Genomic DNA, 19,592 nt, shown 5'->3' on the forward strand with positions numbered 1-19,592 from the left:
GGATACAGGCCCTGCTGGTGCTCACTGGCTCATCAGGAGCCATTCATGCCAGAGAAGCCAGGATATGATAAAGAACCCAGATCATGCATCCCTCCCCAGGGACACGTCAGCTGAGGCAGCCGGGCAGCTGGATTAGTTCCAGTTCGTGCCCTTGAATTTAGATAGCAAGCCACTTCCTCTCACTGGGCTCCCCCTGTAAAATGGGAGTGGGCTGCCTCCCCCTGGGTTGCAGTAAGACTTCCACCAGACATTGCATGCATTGGACTCATCACAGTGCTTGGCACACAGGAGCAAATTCCTGAGCAGCCTGCCAAATAGGAATGTTTGGAAGACATGCTCCTCAAATGAAATGCCCACACTTCTAAAGGCACTTGTCACTCTCCTCTCCCAGCCCTGTTACCGTTGGGCATTAGGGTCTTGTTCATCAGCACACTTGGCAAAAGTCTGTGGCCTGGGGGCCTAGCCCCTAAGCCACTGCCCCCAGGTGAGTATCTGGGTAAGGCCTTGGTCTTCTTGGGAAATAAAGGAATTGGTCATGGTGTTCAAACTCTTTAAAAGCTGCACAAACTCCTCTGCCCAATTGTAACCTTAGACGGCATCTAGTGTATCAAAGAGATGACACTCCTGGTCCCAGGGTTCCCATACCCCAGCATTCACCGGTGTCCCAGGAGGATGGTGTGCAATCAATGTTTACGGATGATGCTAAATTCCAGAAGCTATTATGGAGAGGAAAAACACTGAACTAGAAGCCTGAGATACAATTTTAAATCTGCCCCATGCTAGCTGGGTGTCTCTTACCCACTCTGGGACTCATTTCTTTTTGGAGAGGGAATTGTACCAAATGATTTTCAAGCCCTTTCCAATTTTAAAATGTTTTTAAAGTACACAGGTAAAGATCAAGAGACATTAAGAGCGCCTTTTCTGTGATGTACTAATTCTACACTAAAATGTTACTAAATTAGAGACAAAAGGTGTTCATTGCTGCATTAACTAAAATAAGGAAAGACTGCAACCAACTTAAGTTTCCAACTATAGGGAATGGTTTAGTAAATGATGGGGCGTTTGGTCAATGCAATCTTCTGCAGTCATTAAATATGATGGTTTTGAAGGCAATGTAACAACATGGGGAAATACTTATCACATTAAACCTAAACCAAAAAACACAAATTTGAACAGGTGAACAGAGCTGAGGACAAATAAACCGGAAAACTACACAAAGAGATGCTCAATCTTTTATGTGACCAGAGAACTGCAAAATAAAACAAGATACTATTTTTAACCCTATCAAATTGGCAAAAATGAGTGATACTATTCAGCATTGGCATGAATGCAGGGGAAAAGCACTCTCAACACACCATCACTAGAGGGCCATCTAGTTGTAGCTATCAATACTTGATGTGCTCAGAACCTTGAGTCAAGAATTCCATTTTTTGGAGTCAATCCTACAGAAATGCTTGTACAAGAGGCCAAAGATAAATGTAAGAAAATCTGCAGGCAATCTTACTTGTAAGAGCAAAACATTTGAAGCAATATAAATGCTCATGAGTAAGCAATGAGTTAGGTCAGTTATTTACACACAAGGAGATGCAATGGAATGAAAAGAGGGCATGTACACATATGCACACGCCTGCGCACACATATGCACTCCTTGAAGAATGCACATGTTGACAGTGGTTACCCTGGGAGTGTGCTTTGGTGAAGAGACCCATTTTAACTTTTTCTTTATAATTTCAACATTGTTATGCTACATTTTTATTTTAAAACTTAAAAAAAAAATCTATACAGCAAAAAGGAGGTAAACACACCAAACAGATTAGCAAGAGCTGGCTTTGGGTCATGTTTAAAGGTTAAGTCTTTTCTTTCTTTTTACTTGTTTTGTTTATATTTTCTAAGTCTCTCATAGTAAGCACAAACCCTTTCTCAATGGAGAAACAAACTTATGCTATTAAAAATTACATAGTGTAGGTTTAAAGGTCAATTTGGATTCTGAGGCCTCAAATCCATTACTCAAATGTTGGCTCTGTGAATCTTGTGGAAGTTTACATGACTTCTTTGAGCATCGGTTTGCTCATCTATGAAATGTGGTTGCTCTGAGGATCAAGGAGGCACCTATCAAGAGATGCGCACACCTAGCAGGTGGTAGGGTATAGTAAATGGAAGCTGTTGTCTCTGTCTGACAGTCTGACTACAGATCCTGTTGCCTAAATCCCTGGTGGTGCAGCCTCCAAGATGGTATCTGCCAGAATCAGGGTGGGAGACCATGCTCAGTCCCCCCTCCCCAAGGGCCTTCCTCTCTGCAGGTCTCAGTCCAAGGCAGCTAACACCCTAGCCTACCTTGCTGGGCTCTGCCTCGTCCGTCATGACCCCTGTCATGATGACAGCCTCATCCAGGGAGTAGAGCAGTCCTTCCACGAAGTGGTTCTCCAGCCTCTGGGACTCATGGGTGAACTTGTCACAGATGGCCTCCAGGCCTCGCACTGGCTCAAATCGCAGCTTGACATACTTCTTGGCGGGAATGATGCGGATCTCGGCGGCCACCAGGAAGCCCAGGGTCCCACAGGACCAGGGAACAGCGTAGAACAGGTCTGAGTTTTCTGACTGTAAGACAGAGTGCTCACATGTTGAGAGCCTGAATGTCAGACCCTGCACTGAGGCATGCAGTCAATATGGGTACAAAGAACCCAGGGCCTGAGCTGAATTCCTGTTCTGTCACTGTCTTGTGTAGAGTCGAGCAAGGAATTTCCAAACCATACTTTCTGGGCCTGTTTTCTCTCTGCAGCTTAGTGTATCTGACCTCATGCTGCCCTTGCACCAGGAATGTAAGACAGTATGTCCTCTCCTCCACCTGTGGAAAGTCCCTGACCACAGGCTACCCAGGAGGAGACCATGACCAACATTGCCCAAAGACCCAGAATGGAGGACTAAGGGTCAGGATCTCAGACCGGGCTCTAAAAAAAAGAGCTGAACCCTTACTGAAGGTCAGGGTCACCAGGGGAGCATTTACAAAACCTTTCCTAGTCCATTAGCTGTGGAGTCCTTCCACAGCCCAGGGAGAGCATGGGCATTCCCACCTGAACAGGTAAGGAAAGTGAGGGTCCATGAGATGACAGGGCCCACCCAAGGCTTTCCACAGGCAGTGCAGTAATGTTGGGGCACAGGCATGAATGCCTTACTTGCAGTCTAGCATTCTTCCCGCAACCACTCACTGGGTTACACGAATCTGCTTGTAAGCTCCTTCTTTTCTTGGAGATAATTTTCATCCATCTGTTCTAATTCAGAGTCTCTGATTCTAATAAAGCTCCTTTTGAAAGAATCCAGCCTTATCTGGGCTTTACCAAGAGGTCAGCCCTGTGTGGCCTCTGACCTTGGTATGGATGCCATGGGATGCAGAGGGCCGGAGGGGGCTGAAGCAGGGCACAGCAGGCTGGCACTGCAGCAGTAGGCCAACCAACCACTCCCCACTGGGCCCTCGCCTACCCACACTGTCAGATCACAGCAGTCACAATCGGGTATCTGCTGCATGCCTAGCTCCATGCCAGGAGCTTCCTGAAAGGAATCTACCTTCTCCTCCTGACAGTGCACTTGTCAGATGAGGAAGTGGCCTCAAGAAGGGAAGTAATTCACTAATGTTGTCCCTTTTCTCTGCTGGTAATAAACAGGTTAGAAGGCAGGGCTCAGGTGAGTGTTGAGGACAATGCGCTGAATTGGTGTAAATCCTGAAAGGGGTCTCTTATCAAAGACCAGAGAGCTCTCCGCCAGGAGTCCTGCCCTGGACCCTCTTCTGTGAGGCCAACGATCCCGGTGGCTCTCTCTGAAACATCCATTTCTAAAGGACTGTACTGCCCCTCCTATCCCAGGACCCTGTGGATATGCTTGGGGGGATATGAATTGATTTAGTTTCAATCCTGTTCCACTCCTTAGGGTAAAATGCCTTAACTGTTTATGTCCCATTTTGGGCAGTAGAACTGTCGTTTATTTCTCCAAAACAACCCCTCGTGTTGCTCATTAACATCTGACATACAGCTTTGTTCAGGTCTGACTTTCCTTAGAGAGGCAGTACAGTGAATGGCTAAGGACATTGATCTGGGAGCCTGATAATCTGGGTTTAAATGTCAGCTGTGTGGGATACTAGCTGTGTGATCTTAGGCAAGTTTATTAACCTATCTGTGCTTTAGTTTCCTATATGTAAGACATGGCATATAATAGTATCTACATCATAAAGTTGCTGAAGGATTAAATACCTTAATATATATGAAGCATTTATAACAGTATCCGAGTGCATGTAAGGGGCTATATAAATCTGTTATTGTTATGGATACATACCCAGGCTGAACAGACATACTTGAAATGAAGCACCCCTAGGGGAGTCACCTCCACTGATTGACCATTAATGCCCAGGGCAGGCTGGTGGGGACACGCCCTATCTCTGAACTCACCGGTGTGCATCGCACAAAGCTGCCATCAGCCAGGACCAACTCATAGGCAGTGCAGACATGCTGGAACAGGCCATACTTGTGGGATGACGACTCGATGCCCGTGCCCATGATCAAGCCCCCTGGAGAAGCACAGATGTTAAACCAGGCAGAACTGTGGGCTGTGGCTGGGGTAAGAACTGGGTAAAGGGCACTTCACTGGAGTGGGGAGCTTATAGCATGATGTGGGCATGATAGGGCTGGCCACTTGGGTGCCTTTCTCATCTCTGCGGATCTGGAGAGCAGGGGAGAGAAGGGCTCGGATGGGAGCATGAGGGCTTGCTCAGAGGTGGGGGAATGGGCAGGGGCCCTCGTCAAGGGACTCACACCCTCCCTTCTGGCCAGACCCAACCTAGAATCCTGTGTGCATGCCTCTTAAGAGGGGCCTCAATGAAAGAGGAGTTGGGTAGGTGGCAGGAAACTGTCCTGTGGGAACAGTTAAAGGAACTGAAGTTGTGTCCCCTGGAGAAGAAAAGGCTTTGGGGACCATGACTCCCACAAAAGGAAAGAGACTAGACTTATTCTGTGTGCTCCACAGGGCAGAACTGGAGCAATGAGTATGAGTCACAGGGAAGCAGCTTTGCACCAGAGACAAAAATATGCTGTCTGACAACTTGAGCTACTGGGAAATGGGATGGCAGGCAGTGAGCGCCCTCCCTTTGGATCTGGGCTGAGACAGGGTGACTTCTGTCATGGATGAAACTGTTGAATCCTGAACTGGACGGAGGAAGGTGGGCCAAGCGCTCCAGTTCTGATCCCAGGACTGAGCCCTCACCCACTGTGAGGTCATCAAGCTCGGGCAAGACAGGTAGAGTCCAGCCAATGGAGGTCAACAGGGCAGTCACCTGACCCATGGTCACCAAGGGCTCCACACAGACAATCTGTTGAGATAAGAAGAGACCATGGGTCACAAGGAGGCTGCTGGGCCTAACAGGGGCTTCTTCACCCAAAAGGTATGTATCATCCCAAACCTTCCCAAACAATCAACACAGCCTTTACAGCCTCTTTCTAGAACATTATTCAGTCTTTCTTTACAGCAAGTGAGGTTTCTGATTTGCTAGTTTAATCTTATCCTCTCAAGTACCTTTATACTCAATATTTAGTTTACTTTTCTTGTAGGTTATACAGGACATACTCAGTTGAAACAAACAGTATATCTGAAGACAAAAATCATCCACTCTAGCCCTTCATGATCAGTGTTAACAGTGGAGTGAGTGTATTTACTGCCAGTCATTTTCCATGCGTATCTGTATTGCTATTTTGTATGTTTGAATACCAAACACCCATACTTTTCTGCCTTCTTTTTTTTAAGATTTAACACTATACTATGACTATCATCCCTTGTCATTAAATAGTCTTGGAAAACATGATTTTTAATGGACATATTAAAATGCCATCATGTGGATTTCTGCTTCCAGCTAAGATGGAACAACAGGGACCAGATTTACCCTGCTGCCTGAAAACCAGAACCAGACACAGTATATGAAACAAAAGTTTTCAACATCATGGATATTAGACAGTGAAATTAATGATTGCTGAGAGACAGGCAAAAAACAAAAGGAGCTCTGCAAATGCCCCAGCTAACTCCCTGGAGTTAGGTCATGCAGGAGGGGGGCCTAGAGGGGCCCAGTGGACTCTGAGTTGGGAATCCAGGAAGACCAAGGTGAATAGAGTTTGCAGGACAGAGTACTGGAAAGGAGAGAACTGCACACAGAGAACATTCTGAAGAACTAACTGTAAAGGGTAACCTTTGAGTATTAGCTGAGTAATGATCAGTGCATACACTTGAGGAAATTACCTGAGGCTGAGGCCAGGGAAAGTGCCACTGGAAAGGTAACAAGTCACAGTGCTAGGGGGCTCACACAAGGCAGGAAAATAGTATCTGTCCCCACAAGCCCAGACTGGAATACTTGTGCTTTACAGGGCATTGGGTAGAGTATTCAGAATGGTCTTGTCTCAGCAGTGAGAGATAACTACCCCTAGATTAAATGTCGCTCTGGCCCCACCTGAAAAACAAGATCCACCAGGATCAAACTATTCCCAGTAAAATAGCTGTGTTCTAGAACAAAGCTCAAGAGGATTTACATGAATACAAAAATATCCAGCATTCAAAAAGGGTAATTCACAATGTCTAGAATCCAATCAAAGCTTACCAGGCATGCAAAGATTGACAACAAATTAGATACTGAAGAAATGAGCATGGCCTTTCAATACACAGCAATATAAAGTATCCAAAATGAAACACACAGAGGAAAAAAAAATTTTTTTAGAACAATGAACAGCATTAACAATGAGCTGAGCTGTGGAGCTACAAATGGTCTAATATATTGTAATAACTCTCCTCAAAGGAAAGAGAGGGGACAGAAAAGAACATGTGAAGAAAGAATGATCCCAAATTTTTTTCCAAATTTGATGAAAAATTATAATGAATCCCAAGCACAAGAATTATGAAGAAAACTATACCAATGCATATCATAATATAAATTCTCAAAACTTGTGATAAAAATCTTAAAAGTCACCAGAGGAAAAAGGACATGTTACATACATAGGACCAAAGATAAGGATGAGAATTCTTGTTGGAAACAGTGTAGAAGACAGTGAAGTACTTTTAAAGTACTGAAAGAAAAAAACTGCCAACCTAGAATCCCATACCCTGTGAAAATATCTTTCAAAAGGAAGCCAACTTCAAACCCATTGGGCTAGATCACCAAAAACAAGCCCCCTAATAAAACAAAAGAAACAGAAAATAGTAAGTGGTAGTGAGCATGTAGAGAAATTAAAACCCTATGCACTGCAAATGATTTCCCTCATTTGTGCAGTATAACAATGAAGCAAAACTGAAGGAACAAAATAGCAGCAGACTCAGAGACTCCAAGAAGGGACTAGTGGTTACCAAAGGGGAGGGGTGTGGGAGGGCAGATAGCGGGGAGGGAGGGAAAAGGGGATTGAGGAGTATTATGTTTAGTACACATGGTGTCGGGGATCACGGGGAAAACAGTGTAGCACAGAGAAGGCAAATAGTGAATCTGTGGCATCTTACTGCACTTATGGACAGTGACTGCATTGGGGTATGGGTGGGGGCTTGACAATATGGGTAAATGTAGTAACCACATTGTTTTTTTCATGTGAAACCTTCATAAGAGTGTAGAGTGTGTATCAAAAATACCTTAATGAAAAAATTAAAAAAAAAACAAACACAAAACCCTATGCACTGGTAGTGGGAATGTAAAATGGAAAATAGTAGGGTGGATCCTCAAAAAACCAATATAAAATTACTATGTGATCCAGCAAGTCCACTTCTGGGTATATACCAAAGAATTGAAAACAGGGTCTCAAAAAGATATTTGTACACCCATGTGCATAGCAACATTATTCACAATAGCTAAAATGTGGAAGACAATCAAGTCTCCAAGCATTGACGAATGGGTGAGCAAAATACACATATGCAAAATGAACATAAAAAGGAAGGAAATTCTGCAGTGTGCCTCAAAACAGATGAACCTTGAGGACATTATGCTAAGTGAAATAAGACAGGCACAGAAAGACAAATACAGTATGACCCCACTTACATGAAGTACTTAAGAAGAGTAGTCTAATTCAGAGAAAGAAAATAGAATGGTGGTTGCTGGGGCTGGGGGCCAGGGGGAGGATGTGGATTTGTTTAATGGGTACAGAGTGTCAGTTTTACAAGATGAAGCGTTCTGGAGATGGATGGTAGTGATGACTGCACAATGTAAATATATTTAATGTAAATACATTTAATACTATTGTACACTTAAAAATTATTAAAATGGTAAACTTATATGTATTTTCCAAAATTAAAGTTGAAAAAGAAATAAACATTTATATATATACACAAATGTTTTCCAACTTGGCAACAGTTGAAAGATTTAGCATCAGCAAAATCACCATGTAAGAAATATCAAAGGAGTTACTTCAGGCAGAAGGACAATGAAACCTGATGAAAATATGAATCTACACAATGGAATAAGAAATGGTAACTTATCTGGGTAAGTCAATAAGATTTTTTCTTTAAATTTCTTCTAAAGATAACTATCAAAAATAATAATGTAATGTGGGATTTATTACATATATAAAAGTAAAGTTATGACAATAGCACAAAAGTGGAGAGAAGAGAAATGGAAGTAAATTATAATATTCTTATACTATATGTGAAATGGGGTTATATCACTTGAAGGTAGACCATGGTAAGTGAAGTGTAAACTACAAATCCTCAAACTGTTAAAATTACAAAACAAAGAGTTAGAGTTAGTAAGCCAACAAAAGAGCTAAAACAGAATCATAAAAATTATTCAGTACTCTAAAAGAAGACAGGAAAAAAAAGAAGAAGGGAAAAAAACAACAAATGGGACAAATAGAAAACAAAGAACAAGATGACAGATTTAAACCAAACACTATACACAATAACATAAAATGCAAATGGTCTTACCATCTCCATTGCCAGCTCCATTACCAGCTTGGATAAAAAAGCTAGAGATAACTATACACTGCCCACAAGAATCACACTTGAAATATAAAGGTACAAGTATCTTAAAAGTAAAAGGGTGGAAAAAGATACATTATACTATCACTACTCAAAAGAAAGCTGGTATTATTAATAGGAGATTACGATTTCAGTGCAAAGAATATAAATAGAAATAAAAAGGGTCATTTCATAATAATAAGGGGATCAATAATCAGGAAGACATAAAAATCCCAAACATTTGTATACCTAATAACAGGGCTTCAAAATACATGAAGCAACAATTGATGGAACTGTAAGAGAAATAAACAAATCCACAATCATAGGCAGAGATTTCAGTATGTCTTTCAATAATTAACAGAATAAGTAGAGAGAAAATTTCTAAGTATGCAGAAGATTTGAACACTATCAACCAGCTTAACCTGATTGATATTTATAATACAAACCACCCTGAAACAACAGAATACAAAAATGCACATGGAACAATTACTAGGGTAGACCATATTCTGGGCCATAACATAAGTCTCAATAAATTGAAAAACATTCTAATCTATAAAGTTTGTTTTCTGACAATTGAATTAAATTAGAAAGCAGTAACAGAAGATGTATGGAAAATTTTCAAATATTTAGAAACTAAACAGCATGCTTCTCAATAACCCATGGGTCAAAGCAATATCAAAAGAGAAACCAGGAACTATTTTGAACTGAATGAAAATGAAAAAGGTAAGATATAAAAATTTGTGGGATGGCTCTAAAACAGGACTTAGAGGAAAATGTGTAGCATTAAACATCAATCCATATTACAAAAAAAGTAAGGTCTAAGTCAATGACCTCAACTTTCACCTTAAGAAAATAGACAAAGGTGAGTAAAATGAAACCCAAAGTAAAAGAAAGCTTTTAATAGAGATCAAAGAAATCGTCAATAAAATAGAAAACAAAGAAACAGGGAGGAAAAATATCAGTGAAACCAAAATTGTGAAACCAAAACTGATCTTGAGATCAGTACAATTGACTGACCTCTAGTCAGACTGGTCAGGAAGAGCAGACACAAATACTAGTAACAGGAATGAAAGATGTGACACCACTACAGATTCTATAGATATTCAAGTATAGTAAGGGAATATTATGAATAACTTTATACCAACCAATTATACAACTTAGCGAAATAGGCAAATACCTTTAGAAACAAAATGCCAAAGCTCACTAAGAAACAAATAAACTGAAGAGCTCTATGTCTATTATAAAATTTTAACTTGTAGTTAAAAACTTACAAAGAAAATTCTAGGACCAGATGGCTTCACCAGTTAATTCTACTAATTACTGAATAAAGAAATAATGCCAATTTCATACAAACTCCTCCAGAAAAATAAAAGGAACACTTCAAGTCATTTTTATGGACTTAATATAAAACTACAGTAATCAAGACAGTGTGGTGTTGGACTATGGATGGGCAAATAGATCAACAGAAGTAGAATGTATATGGACATCTGATTTTCAACAAAGGAGCAAGGGCAATTCAACAGAGAAAGGATTATCTTCTCAACAAAAACGACTGAAACAATTGGAAATCCACATTAAAAAAATTTTTTTTGACATATATCTCACACCATACACAACAATTAACTAAAATGGATCATAGTCCTAAATGTAAAACTTAAAACTATAATACTCCTAGAAGAAAACCTTTGGGACGCTGGATTAGGTCAAGACTTCTTAAATAAAACATCACAATCTATGAAAGGAGAAATTAACACATTGGACTTTATCAAATAAAAAACTTCTGCTTTTCAAAAGACAAGCCAAAGACTAGGAGAAAATATTTGCAAATTGTGTATCTGATAAAGGACTTGTTTCTACATATATAATAAGAAAATAAACAACCTAATAAAAAAATTTGATGCAAGATTTGAACAGGTACTTTACCAAAAATACACAAATGGAAAATATGTGCATGAAAAGATGACTGACATCATTAGTCATCAGGAAAATACAAAAACCACAATGAGATACTACTACACACCTATTAGAATGGCTGAAATTAAGATTAACCATATCAATGATTAATTATGATGTGTAACAACCAAACACTGGGGGAATGTAAAGTGTTACAACCACTTTGGAAAACAACTTGGCAGTTTCTTAAAAAGTAAACCATATACCTATCATATGATCAAACTATTCTACTCTCAGGTATGTACCCAATAAAAAAGAAATCGTATCTATACAAAAACTGTGCACAAATATTCCTTTCCATTTTATTTGTAATAACCCCAAATTGGAATCACTACAAATGTCCATCAATAAGTGGATGGATAAATTAACTGTGATACATGCACACAACGGACTACTACTCATCAATAAAACAGAATGTACTTTTGATATGTGCTTCAATAAGGATGAATCTCAAAATAATTATGCTGAGTAGAAGTTGCCAGGCAAAATAAAAGAGTACATACTGCATAATTACATAAAATCCTAATTACAAACTAATTTATAGTGACCGAAAGCATATCATTACTTGTCTAGGGATATGGGGGAAAGAGGCAGGGAGGGGTCTGAGGATGGAATTACCAAGGGGTAGGAGGAAACTTTTGGGGTAATGGGTATGTTCATTGTCTTGATTGTGGTAACAGTTTCACAGGTGCATATCTGTGTCAAAATGTATTATCATTGAGCACTTTAAATGCAGTTTACTGTGTGTCAAGTACACGTCAATAAAGCTATTGAGAAAAAAGGCACAAGAAGATTAAGTAATTTAGCCAAGGCCTCATAACACAATGGTATCATGTGTTTATACCATATGTAAAACTCCCTACTACTGGGAGTTGTCTTGGATTAAAAACAAAGCTGTGAGAAAGAGAGAAAGCAAGCAAGATGTGATACAATCTCTCTGTAGTGTCTTTGAGTTAAGCTTATTTCCTGTTTCCTTAAACTAGGTTTCAAGAAACAGGTAGGCCAATGATTGTGCACATGTCTAAGGCTATAAACAAGTGGGTCCCCAGGAAGCCTGGAACAAGGCCCAACCTCCTGGCCACCTCCCATAGCCCTCTTTTTACCAGCATACTCCCTTACTGGGAAGGGGTAAAGAAGTTCCCTTTTGTCTCATTTTTGCCCATGACTTCCTCCTATTCCTGACTTCTTGTGGAACTGTAGACAAAGAATCCCCGAGCTCTCAGCTTGCCTACCTGTGAGATGGGGCTGTCATCAATCTCCTCCAAACCTATAAGGCTTTGGAGGATGGCATAGGGAGGGGGCAGACTTCTGTGATGTCCACTCTGAGATGCCCTTGACTAAATCTTCTCCCTGTGAGATGCCTGCACCAGGGGCAATGCCCCACCTACTCCCAGAGCCAGGAAACTATGCCACCTTACCTGTTTCTTGGTGTCCACCTCCAGAATGTCCATCAGGTTGATCATGATGTTTTTGTGTATCTTCTTGTACTTCCCAACCCGCAGTGAGACCGTAAGCCAGCCGGGGCGTCCTGTGCACATGAAGGTCTTGCTGCCCTGCTCCTTCCATTCCCGCACCTGCAACCAAGGGACAGCGCTGAGTGGGTCCCACTAGGAGCCCCCAGGGCAGCCTGCAGCCCTGCTTTCAGGGGAGGGAGCTGGGAACAGTGTTGTCACTTGTCAGCAAACATTTACTGAGCGCACTGGCCTTATCTTCTGGAATCTTCCTGCTTAGTGAGGCAGACAGAAAATCTGAGGTACTGCATACCACAAAGCAGAATGACAAAAGAGCTAGAATACAGGATCAAAGTGCTTTGAAAACATTAACTCTTAGTTGGGAAGTTCAGGAAAGGTTTTCTAATGGTAATAATAGCAACCATACAGATAAAACCACTTGCTGGGTACCCTCACTGTGCCAGGCACCTACTGCACACTGTCACATTTAATTCTCACAATAACCCCAGGAGGGAGAGCTGACCAGCCCTTTTGCAGATGAGAAAACTGAGAGGCAAAATAGCGTGCTGAAGGTCACACAGCCAGTGAAGGACAGAGCCCAGATTCACAGCCAGTACTATCCAAATTCAGGTCTGGAAGGATAGATGGACTTGTATTTAATAGTCAGCAGAGTAACACCTAATACTTACTAAGGCTTATTACATACCAAGCCGTCTCCTCAGCATTTGTGCGTGTTAACTCACATTATCACCGGGAGGGAGGGAGAACGGGCAGAGGATTGCCAAGCCAATGGAAGGAAGAGCTTTTGAAAAACTCTAAGTGATCAGAGCACAAAACTCAGAGAACAATAGCCCAGGAGGCAAGTCCATCAGCAACATGGAGGAAGTCTTCCCTTCCTGCTGAGATAGACAGGGGCAGGGAGGTGGCTATCTGCTGATGTGTTCTGCACCATCCATTTCCTCTTCATCTGCTTCTAACACTCCAATCTTCCTTTGGTCCAGATGGTGCTGATTCTACCCCCCCAAGGGGGTGGGCACATGACTACAGTCTGATTTCATCCTCCTGGCCTTCGTGGCCAGGTTAGGGATGGTCCTATGATCCAAATTAAGCCAGTAAGACCAGTTCCAAAAGAAGCATTCTCACTTTAGGGGGTTGCTAAGCTGCTTGGATGTAGGCCAGAAAGTGCTGGAGCCTCCACAGGGAGACGGCCTCCTTGAAAATGAAGTTAAGTCACAGGAAAGCAGAGCCAAGAGATGGCAAATGGATGGAAAGATGAAGATGGGGGAATGGGGATCCTCGAGCCAGTCATGACTAAGTCAGTTTTACTCCCAGACTTTTCAGGAGCTGAGTCAATAAATTCCCTTTTTGCTCAAGCCAGGCTGAGCTGAGTTTGTACCACTTGCAACCAAGAGTCCAGGAGGAGGTGGCACTGTGGCTGAGAGGGCAAACAGTTCAACATGGAGAAGGACTATGATCAGAGGCCAGGGTGCCATGTGAAATAGAGGTGTTTGAGCAGAAGGGCGTTGTGAGGAAGGCGGGTATGGGTGAAAGAATGAGGGGGGATTCCATGATCAAGCAGGCCTTGCCCCTGCCTGACTCTGCAGTCCCAGGACATAAATACAAGCTTGAGGTGTGGGAAATGGATCAGGGGCCCTACATTCAATCTGGAGGGTGGGTCACATGAAGTGAAATGTGTTAGATATAAAGCCTGAAACACTGGTTGGATTGGATCCCGATAGGAGCCAACCAAGATTTGGGGCAGGGAGGCAATGCTATGGAATGTTGCCCTTGTGACTATGTGCAGGCCCAAAAAGAGGTGGGGAGAGCCCAATAAAGAGGCATCTCATCAGATAGATATTACAAGCCAAAAATGAGGCAAGAGCGCTAGGCCTACAGGGCATAACAGAAAAGAATGGGACAAAAGAAACATCAGCAATCAGGCTCTGAACTCAAGCTGACTTGGGCTAGCTACATCATCTTGAACACATGACTTCCTGTTTGAGCCTCAGTTTTTCCCATCTGTAGAACAGGGACAAGACCTACCAGGCCTGCTGTAGAGGATTATAAATAATGGACGTCAGTGGCACAGGGTGTCCTGACAGAAACAAGGCAGTGGGCTGGCCTGGAGGAGCCACGTGTCTTCCTGTCCACAGTGCACCCTTTGGTTTCGTTTAGGTAAACAAGTGCTTGCTGGGCTGCTCTGAGCCAAGGCTCCATGGACCAGGGGTGCGTCAGACAAAAGTCCTTGCCTTTGTGGAGCTCACACTCTGAAGGGGGTGACAAGCAGGTAAATCGACAATCTAAACACAAGGAAAAAGCTAGGAAAGAGGGTGCAGTCAGGAATGGGAAGTTGGCAGGGCTCTGGGAGCTGTGAGTGCCCAGCAAAACCCAGGGCAGGCCAAGCAGATAACTCCCAGATACTCCCAGATGCTGTGTTCTCCCACCATGAGGGTGGCAGCAGTAAACAGAAGCTCTTTGCAACCTGATGCCGGTGAGAGAAGAACACAAGGAGGGGCAGAGGGAGCCAGGAAAATGCCCAGGCCTGATGGTCATGCCAACCCTGGCCTTGGAGAAGGAGGCTCCACTGTGAGCAGCAGCAGGTGCGCTGGCTCTGTGAGTGCCTGCGCAGGGGAGATGTAGGAGTTACTGGGGGCGCCTCCTCAAGGAGTGGGCACCTGGCCCACACGCTGCCAGGCTCCTGGCTCTGGCTGGGCGCTGCCTTCTCACTTCAGCCCTGTCTACTAAACGTGGGTAAAGCTCCTTGATGCTACAACAAACTGCTCCAAACGCAAGGTCCCTCCCCATCCCAGCTCCAAACTAACACTCCCCCCATCTCGGCCTTTTTGCTCACACAAGACCCACCACCAGACACACTTCCTGCAATCATTACACTTACTTCCCGGTCTCTAATGCCGCTCCCGGAAGCCCTCTCACCTCCTAAATCTCTCGGGCCTGGTGTTAGCTACCTGTGCATTACTTACCTGCCCCTAAAGAATCTTAGGATTCTTTATATCCCTTCAGGTACCCGCACACGTTCTGCACTTTGTAGGTACTCCATGAACATCGGAGCAATGTTTTCTTCTCTCAGTGTCTCTGTTCACTCCATTCCCTCTCGGGGAAGCTTCCACGGTCACATTTTGTTTAGTTCAAACCTGCTCCACGCCACCTCGTCCGCGAAGCCCTGCCCCTCGCTCCCCACCTGTACCGCACATCTCTGTTGGGCACACGGCCCTGTCCGCGGGCCCGGGACTCCCGCGCCCCACGCGGCGCCGCTCACCTGCTTCTGGATGTCCCGCACGCGCTGCCCGTGCAACCGTGGCGCGCTGCTGAGTTTGAACACCACCCAGGCGCGCACGTAATAGTAGATGTCGAAGATGAGCGACAGCGGCAAGAGGAAGAGGCACACGAACACCCAGCGCTGGTGGATGAGCACAAACTCCAGCCCCTTCACGCGGACCCAGAGAAGGAAGAGTAGCGCGCACACGGCCAGCGACACGGCGGGCTCCATGGTGGAGCAAGCGGCACACCGCGTCGGGAGGGGATGCCGGCTGGCACCCCTAGTCACCGCCACCCGCTCCGCACCCTCCCGCGCCCGCCTCAGTTCCCAAAGCGCCAGGGATGGGGCGAGAGAGGTCTTCGCCCTCTCGCGATTGGCTCGGGTCGGGAAGGTTCGGTGGGCCGAGATACGGATGGCAACCAATGGCGAGCCGCGCCGGGGATCGGACCAGGAACCCGCCGCTTTTATTGGTTCCAGGAGGCAGGCCGTTTCACCCTCTCCTCGCCGTCCCGCCGGAGGCATTGTCGGGGGCAAGGGCGCTGCTGCTGGGAGCTAGTTGAGGCGCGCGCCTGACTGGACTTCCCGGCCCTGGGGGTTGCGGGGGCTGCTCTCTCCTATCCGCCTCCTTAAATGGCGCCTCCTCTAGAGGCACGTTAAGCAGTCACGCGTTGGGTTACCGCTGGAGGGGTGCGGGTGGTGGCGCTCCACGGCGCTGGGTTAGTCACCCTGCAGCTTGGTGCGCACTGCCTCTCCCGCTCTGGGTCACCCCCCGAGGCCAGGGAGGGTGCACACTTGAACTTGACCTCGGTTTGTCGTGTTACTTCTTGTGCATAAGGCCAGATATGTGCCTTTTCATTCATCCTGGCACTCTCTGTAAATTAATTTGAGTTAACGCAGCACTGCTGGGTTAAAGGTAGCCGTTGGCGACGGCGTTCCTGTTTGCGGAGTCAAAAAATGAATTTCGCAAGCACCCAGGGTAGGAGAGCCAGGGAGAGGCTTCTATTGAGAGATAACAGTGAGAGGACAGAACTCTTGACTTGCGCCAGGAGGGGACAGGAGAGCCCATAGTTCTGTGTTGTCTAGGGGTTTTATAAGCATTTGAGGTTTTTGGGAACTGGGATAAAGGCCTAGGGGTGTGAACTTGTTCTGTGGTCCCAGAATATTTAAAATTAACTTAACAAAAGGAACTTCCTGCTCCGATTTCTCTGAGTACGATTGAGAACCCGGTGTCTTGATCTGGGAGCATATCAAACAAGGTCACCTGCCAAGTCCCCAAGGTGGGCTGAGGTATTGTTTGCTAAAGAGTAAGTTAAGAATCTTACTTCTTAATTTCTTGGGTATTAAAATGCAGTCTTATCTTTAAGGTGGAATCCTTCCTGCCTTTCACTGTGTTGTTTATGGCTGGGCGTGCATTGTAAATTAGTTGCCCAGTTTGCAAATTGCTTCATCAGGTCTGAAGGAGGTAAAACAGCACATAGGCCTGGGCCTTTAGCATGCTAAGGTAAATCTTACACATTATTACAAATGATTAGCATAATAAAAACATGTACTTCTCTTCTTTATCTGGGAAATGTTAACTGATCCCACTGAAGAATGACCCTAGAGCTTAATGCTTAACACAGTTTTGGTAGGGGGTTTCCTTGCATGTAGTTACATTGTTCTGACTGTAAATATCCTGCCTTGCTTTTTCCAGAGGCCCTCTTCCTACTCTGACTATGCACAGTCCCTGTCTCACTATGAGCTATGATGACTGTATGGTGGGGGGGGGGGGAATCTGTTCCCAGCCCAGGGCAAATTACCATTGAGACCGAAATCAGTGAAAGGGAGAAATAAAGTGGGAGAAACCTGTTTACTGCCTACCAGCAGTCCTCTGCTTAGGCTCTCCCTTTTCTCTCACCACCTAGCTGCAGAAGAAGAGACCCCATCCAACTTCTCCCGGGCACTAGCCCTTGTAATTACCAATTGATATGGAGATGGCTACTTCTGTCCACCCCTTGGAAACACCTATTGACATGCAGATGCACCAAGGCCAGGCAAGAAATTCTGGAAATACTATAATTTTACCCACATGAACCAACCTAAAAGGCTGAAGACATGTCCCTGAACTCTAAAAGGACTTTGGTGTTAGGCTGGAGAAAGGAAAAACAAGGACATGCAAACAGAACAGAGAGATGCCATAGGGGGAGAACAGACTAGACCCCAAAGTCCGTGCCGTATATGGAAAGGGGACAGCTCTCCCTGAATTTCATCCTGATGTGCCAACTAAGACCCAGATGTTAGCCTCCTCCCTCTTGGAAAGAAAAAAGTTTCTAGTTGACTATTATGTCACCTTTAGCCAATCGTACCTCTCAACACCCCTTAGGATAGCTTGCCCACTCCTCCCGCTCCACCTCCCTAACCGGGTGTGACTTCTCTGGCCTCTGACAAGAAGGCCACAGAACCTCACCCTGGGGTATTTAAATAAGTTACCTGGCCCTTTGTTGCCTCTCTTTGCCTACTTATTTCGGCTAGAATTTATCTTACATTTGGAAGCAGAGGCTATGGCTGGTGCCCTTCCTACTCTTCTCGGTTGAGGAGGATGGGGAGGACTGGAGGAGAAAGAATGAATGAAGTCCAGCCTTCATAAACCCTCTTGTACCCACTCTGTGCCAGGCAGTGTTGCAGCCCTGGGGTAGGGTGCTGAGCAAAGTAGATGATGCTACTTATGGAGCAGCCAGTCCAGAGGAGCAGTGACTGTTACCTGTAAAAGTTGAAATCTGGTGTCTGTAAGGCTGGAGGCACTGGAGGGAGGAAAATGAGGACAGAGCACACGGAACAAAGACAGCACCAAATAGCTCTGTGCCATATGAGGAAGGAACGGACAGCTCTTCCGGGATTCCAGTCCCGTGATGTGCTGACAAACCCTGGATGCAGACCCCCTCCATCCTGAAGGAGGAGACCTCTGGCTGTCCATCACCCGACTGTTGACAGGTGAAGAGAAAACCAGACAATGACTGGTAGGATGGTGCGAGCTCCCACTTCTGGCCTCCCAAATCCACTTTAGTGAGCTTTTCCCTTTTTTATTTTCATAATAGTCATCTTCTGACAATTTAGATAGTGTAGGAGATTATATTTTAGAAGCCAAACATAATACCAGGCCCTTCAATCACTTTGCTTACCCATGAACTATCACTGTCTTCTCTCATAGGAGGAAACATGAACTCGTAATAGGATCCCTGGGCCCTACTGAGACAGGGACCGTAGGTGTAGTCAGAGTAGGGTGAGGGTCTCCGGGAAAAGCAGGGTGGAATATTTACGGTCAGGACAATGTGACAATGGAAAAAGAAGTCCCTATTGAAACTCTATGTTAAACATTAAGTTCTGGAACCATTCATCAGTGAGATCAGTTGATGTTCCCCAGATGGGGAAGAGTGGCACATGTTTAGTTACGCTAATCATTTGTAGCCATGTGTAATATTCACTTTAACATACTAAAAGGCCCAGGCCTATGTGCTTTCTTCCTTCAGATCTGATGAAGTGATTTTGCAAACTGAGCAACTAACAGCATACAGACCCGGCTGTAGACGACATGATAAAAGGCAGGAAGACTTCCATTTTAAAAGATAAGATTGCATTTTAACACCTAGAAAGTTCAAGAGGCAGGATTCTTTAACAAATAGACAATACCTCAGTCCACCTTGGGGGCTGGGCGGGCAGCCTTTTGATGTGCTCCCAGACCAAGGCGCTGGTGTCCCAGAGAGAAATCAAGGCAGGAAATTCATTACGTTAAGTTAATCTTTAATATTCAGGAACCACTTAACAAGTCCACACCCCAAAGTTTTTTTCCATGTTCTCGAAAAATCCTCAACTGCCTATAAAACCCCTAGACAATGCACCACCACGGACTCTCTTGCCCCGTCCTGGCGTGAGCCGGGAGCTCTGTTCTCTCACTTTATCTCTAAATAAAAGCCTGTACC

General features: G+C 44.5%; 1 protein-coding gene across 2 annotated transcripts in view; it reads right to left on the minus strand.

Annotated features, from left to right (window-relative positions):
* Positions 1 to 16,201, minus strand: part of DHCR24 (24-dehydrocholesterol reductase) — a 28,185-nt gene extending 11,984 nt beyond the window's left edge. Inside the window, exons 1-5 of one of the 2 annotated variants that reach the window (XM_017655248.3) lie at positions 15,637 to 16,201; positions 12,327 to 12,482; positions 5,248 to 5,353; positions 4,437 to 4,555; positions 2,335 to 2,598 (exon numbers count right to left, since the gene is read on the minus strand). In XM_017655248.3, coding sequence (XP_017510737.2) covers positions 2,335 to 2,598; positions 4,437 to 4,555; positions 5,248 to 5,353; positions 12,327 to 12,482; positions 15,637 to 16,158 — 1,167 coding nt within the window. In that variant the 5' untranslated portion in view covers positions 16,159 to 16,201. The remainder of the gene's footprint in view (positions 1 to 2,334; positions 2,599 to 4,436; positions 4,556 to 5,247; positions 5,354 to 12,326; positions 12,483 to 15,636) is intronic. The other variant, XM_017655249.3, reaches the window with a different exon arrangement.
* Positions 16,202 to 19,592: the final 3,391 nt, after the last annotated feature.

Source organism: Manis javanica, chromosome 4 (assembly GCF_040802235.1).
Source record: "Manis javanica isolate MJ-LG chromosome 4, MJ_LKY, whole genome shotgun sequence".
NCBI classification, from domain to species: Eukaryota; Metazoa; Chordata; class Mammalia; order Pholidota; family Manidae; genus Manis; species Manis javanica.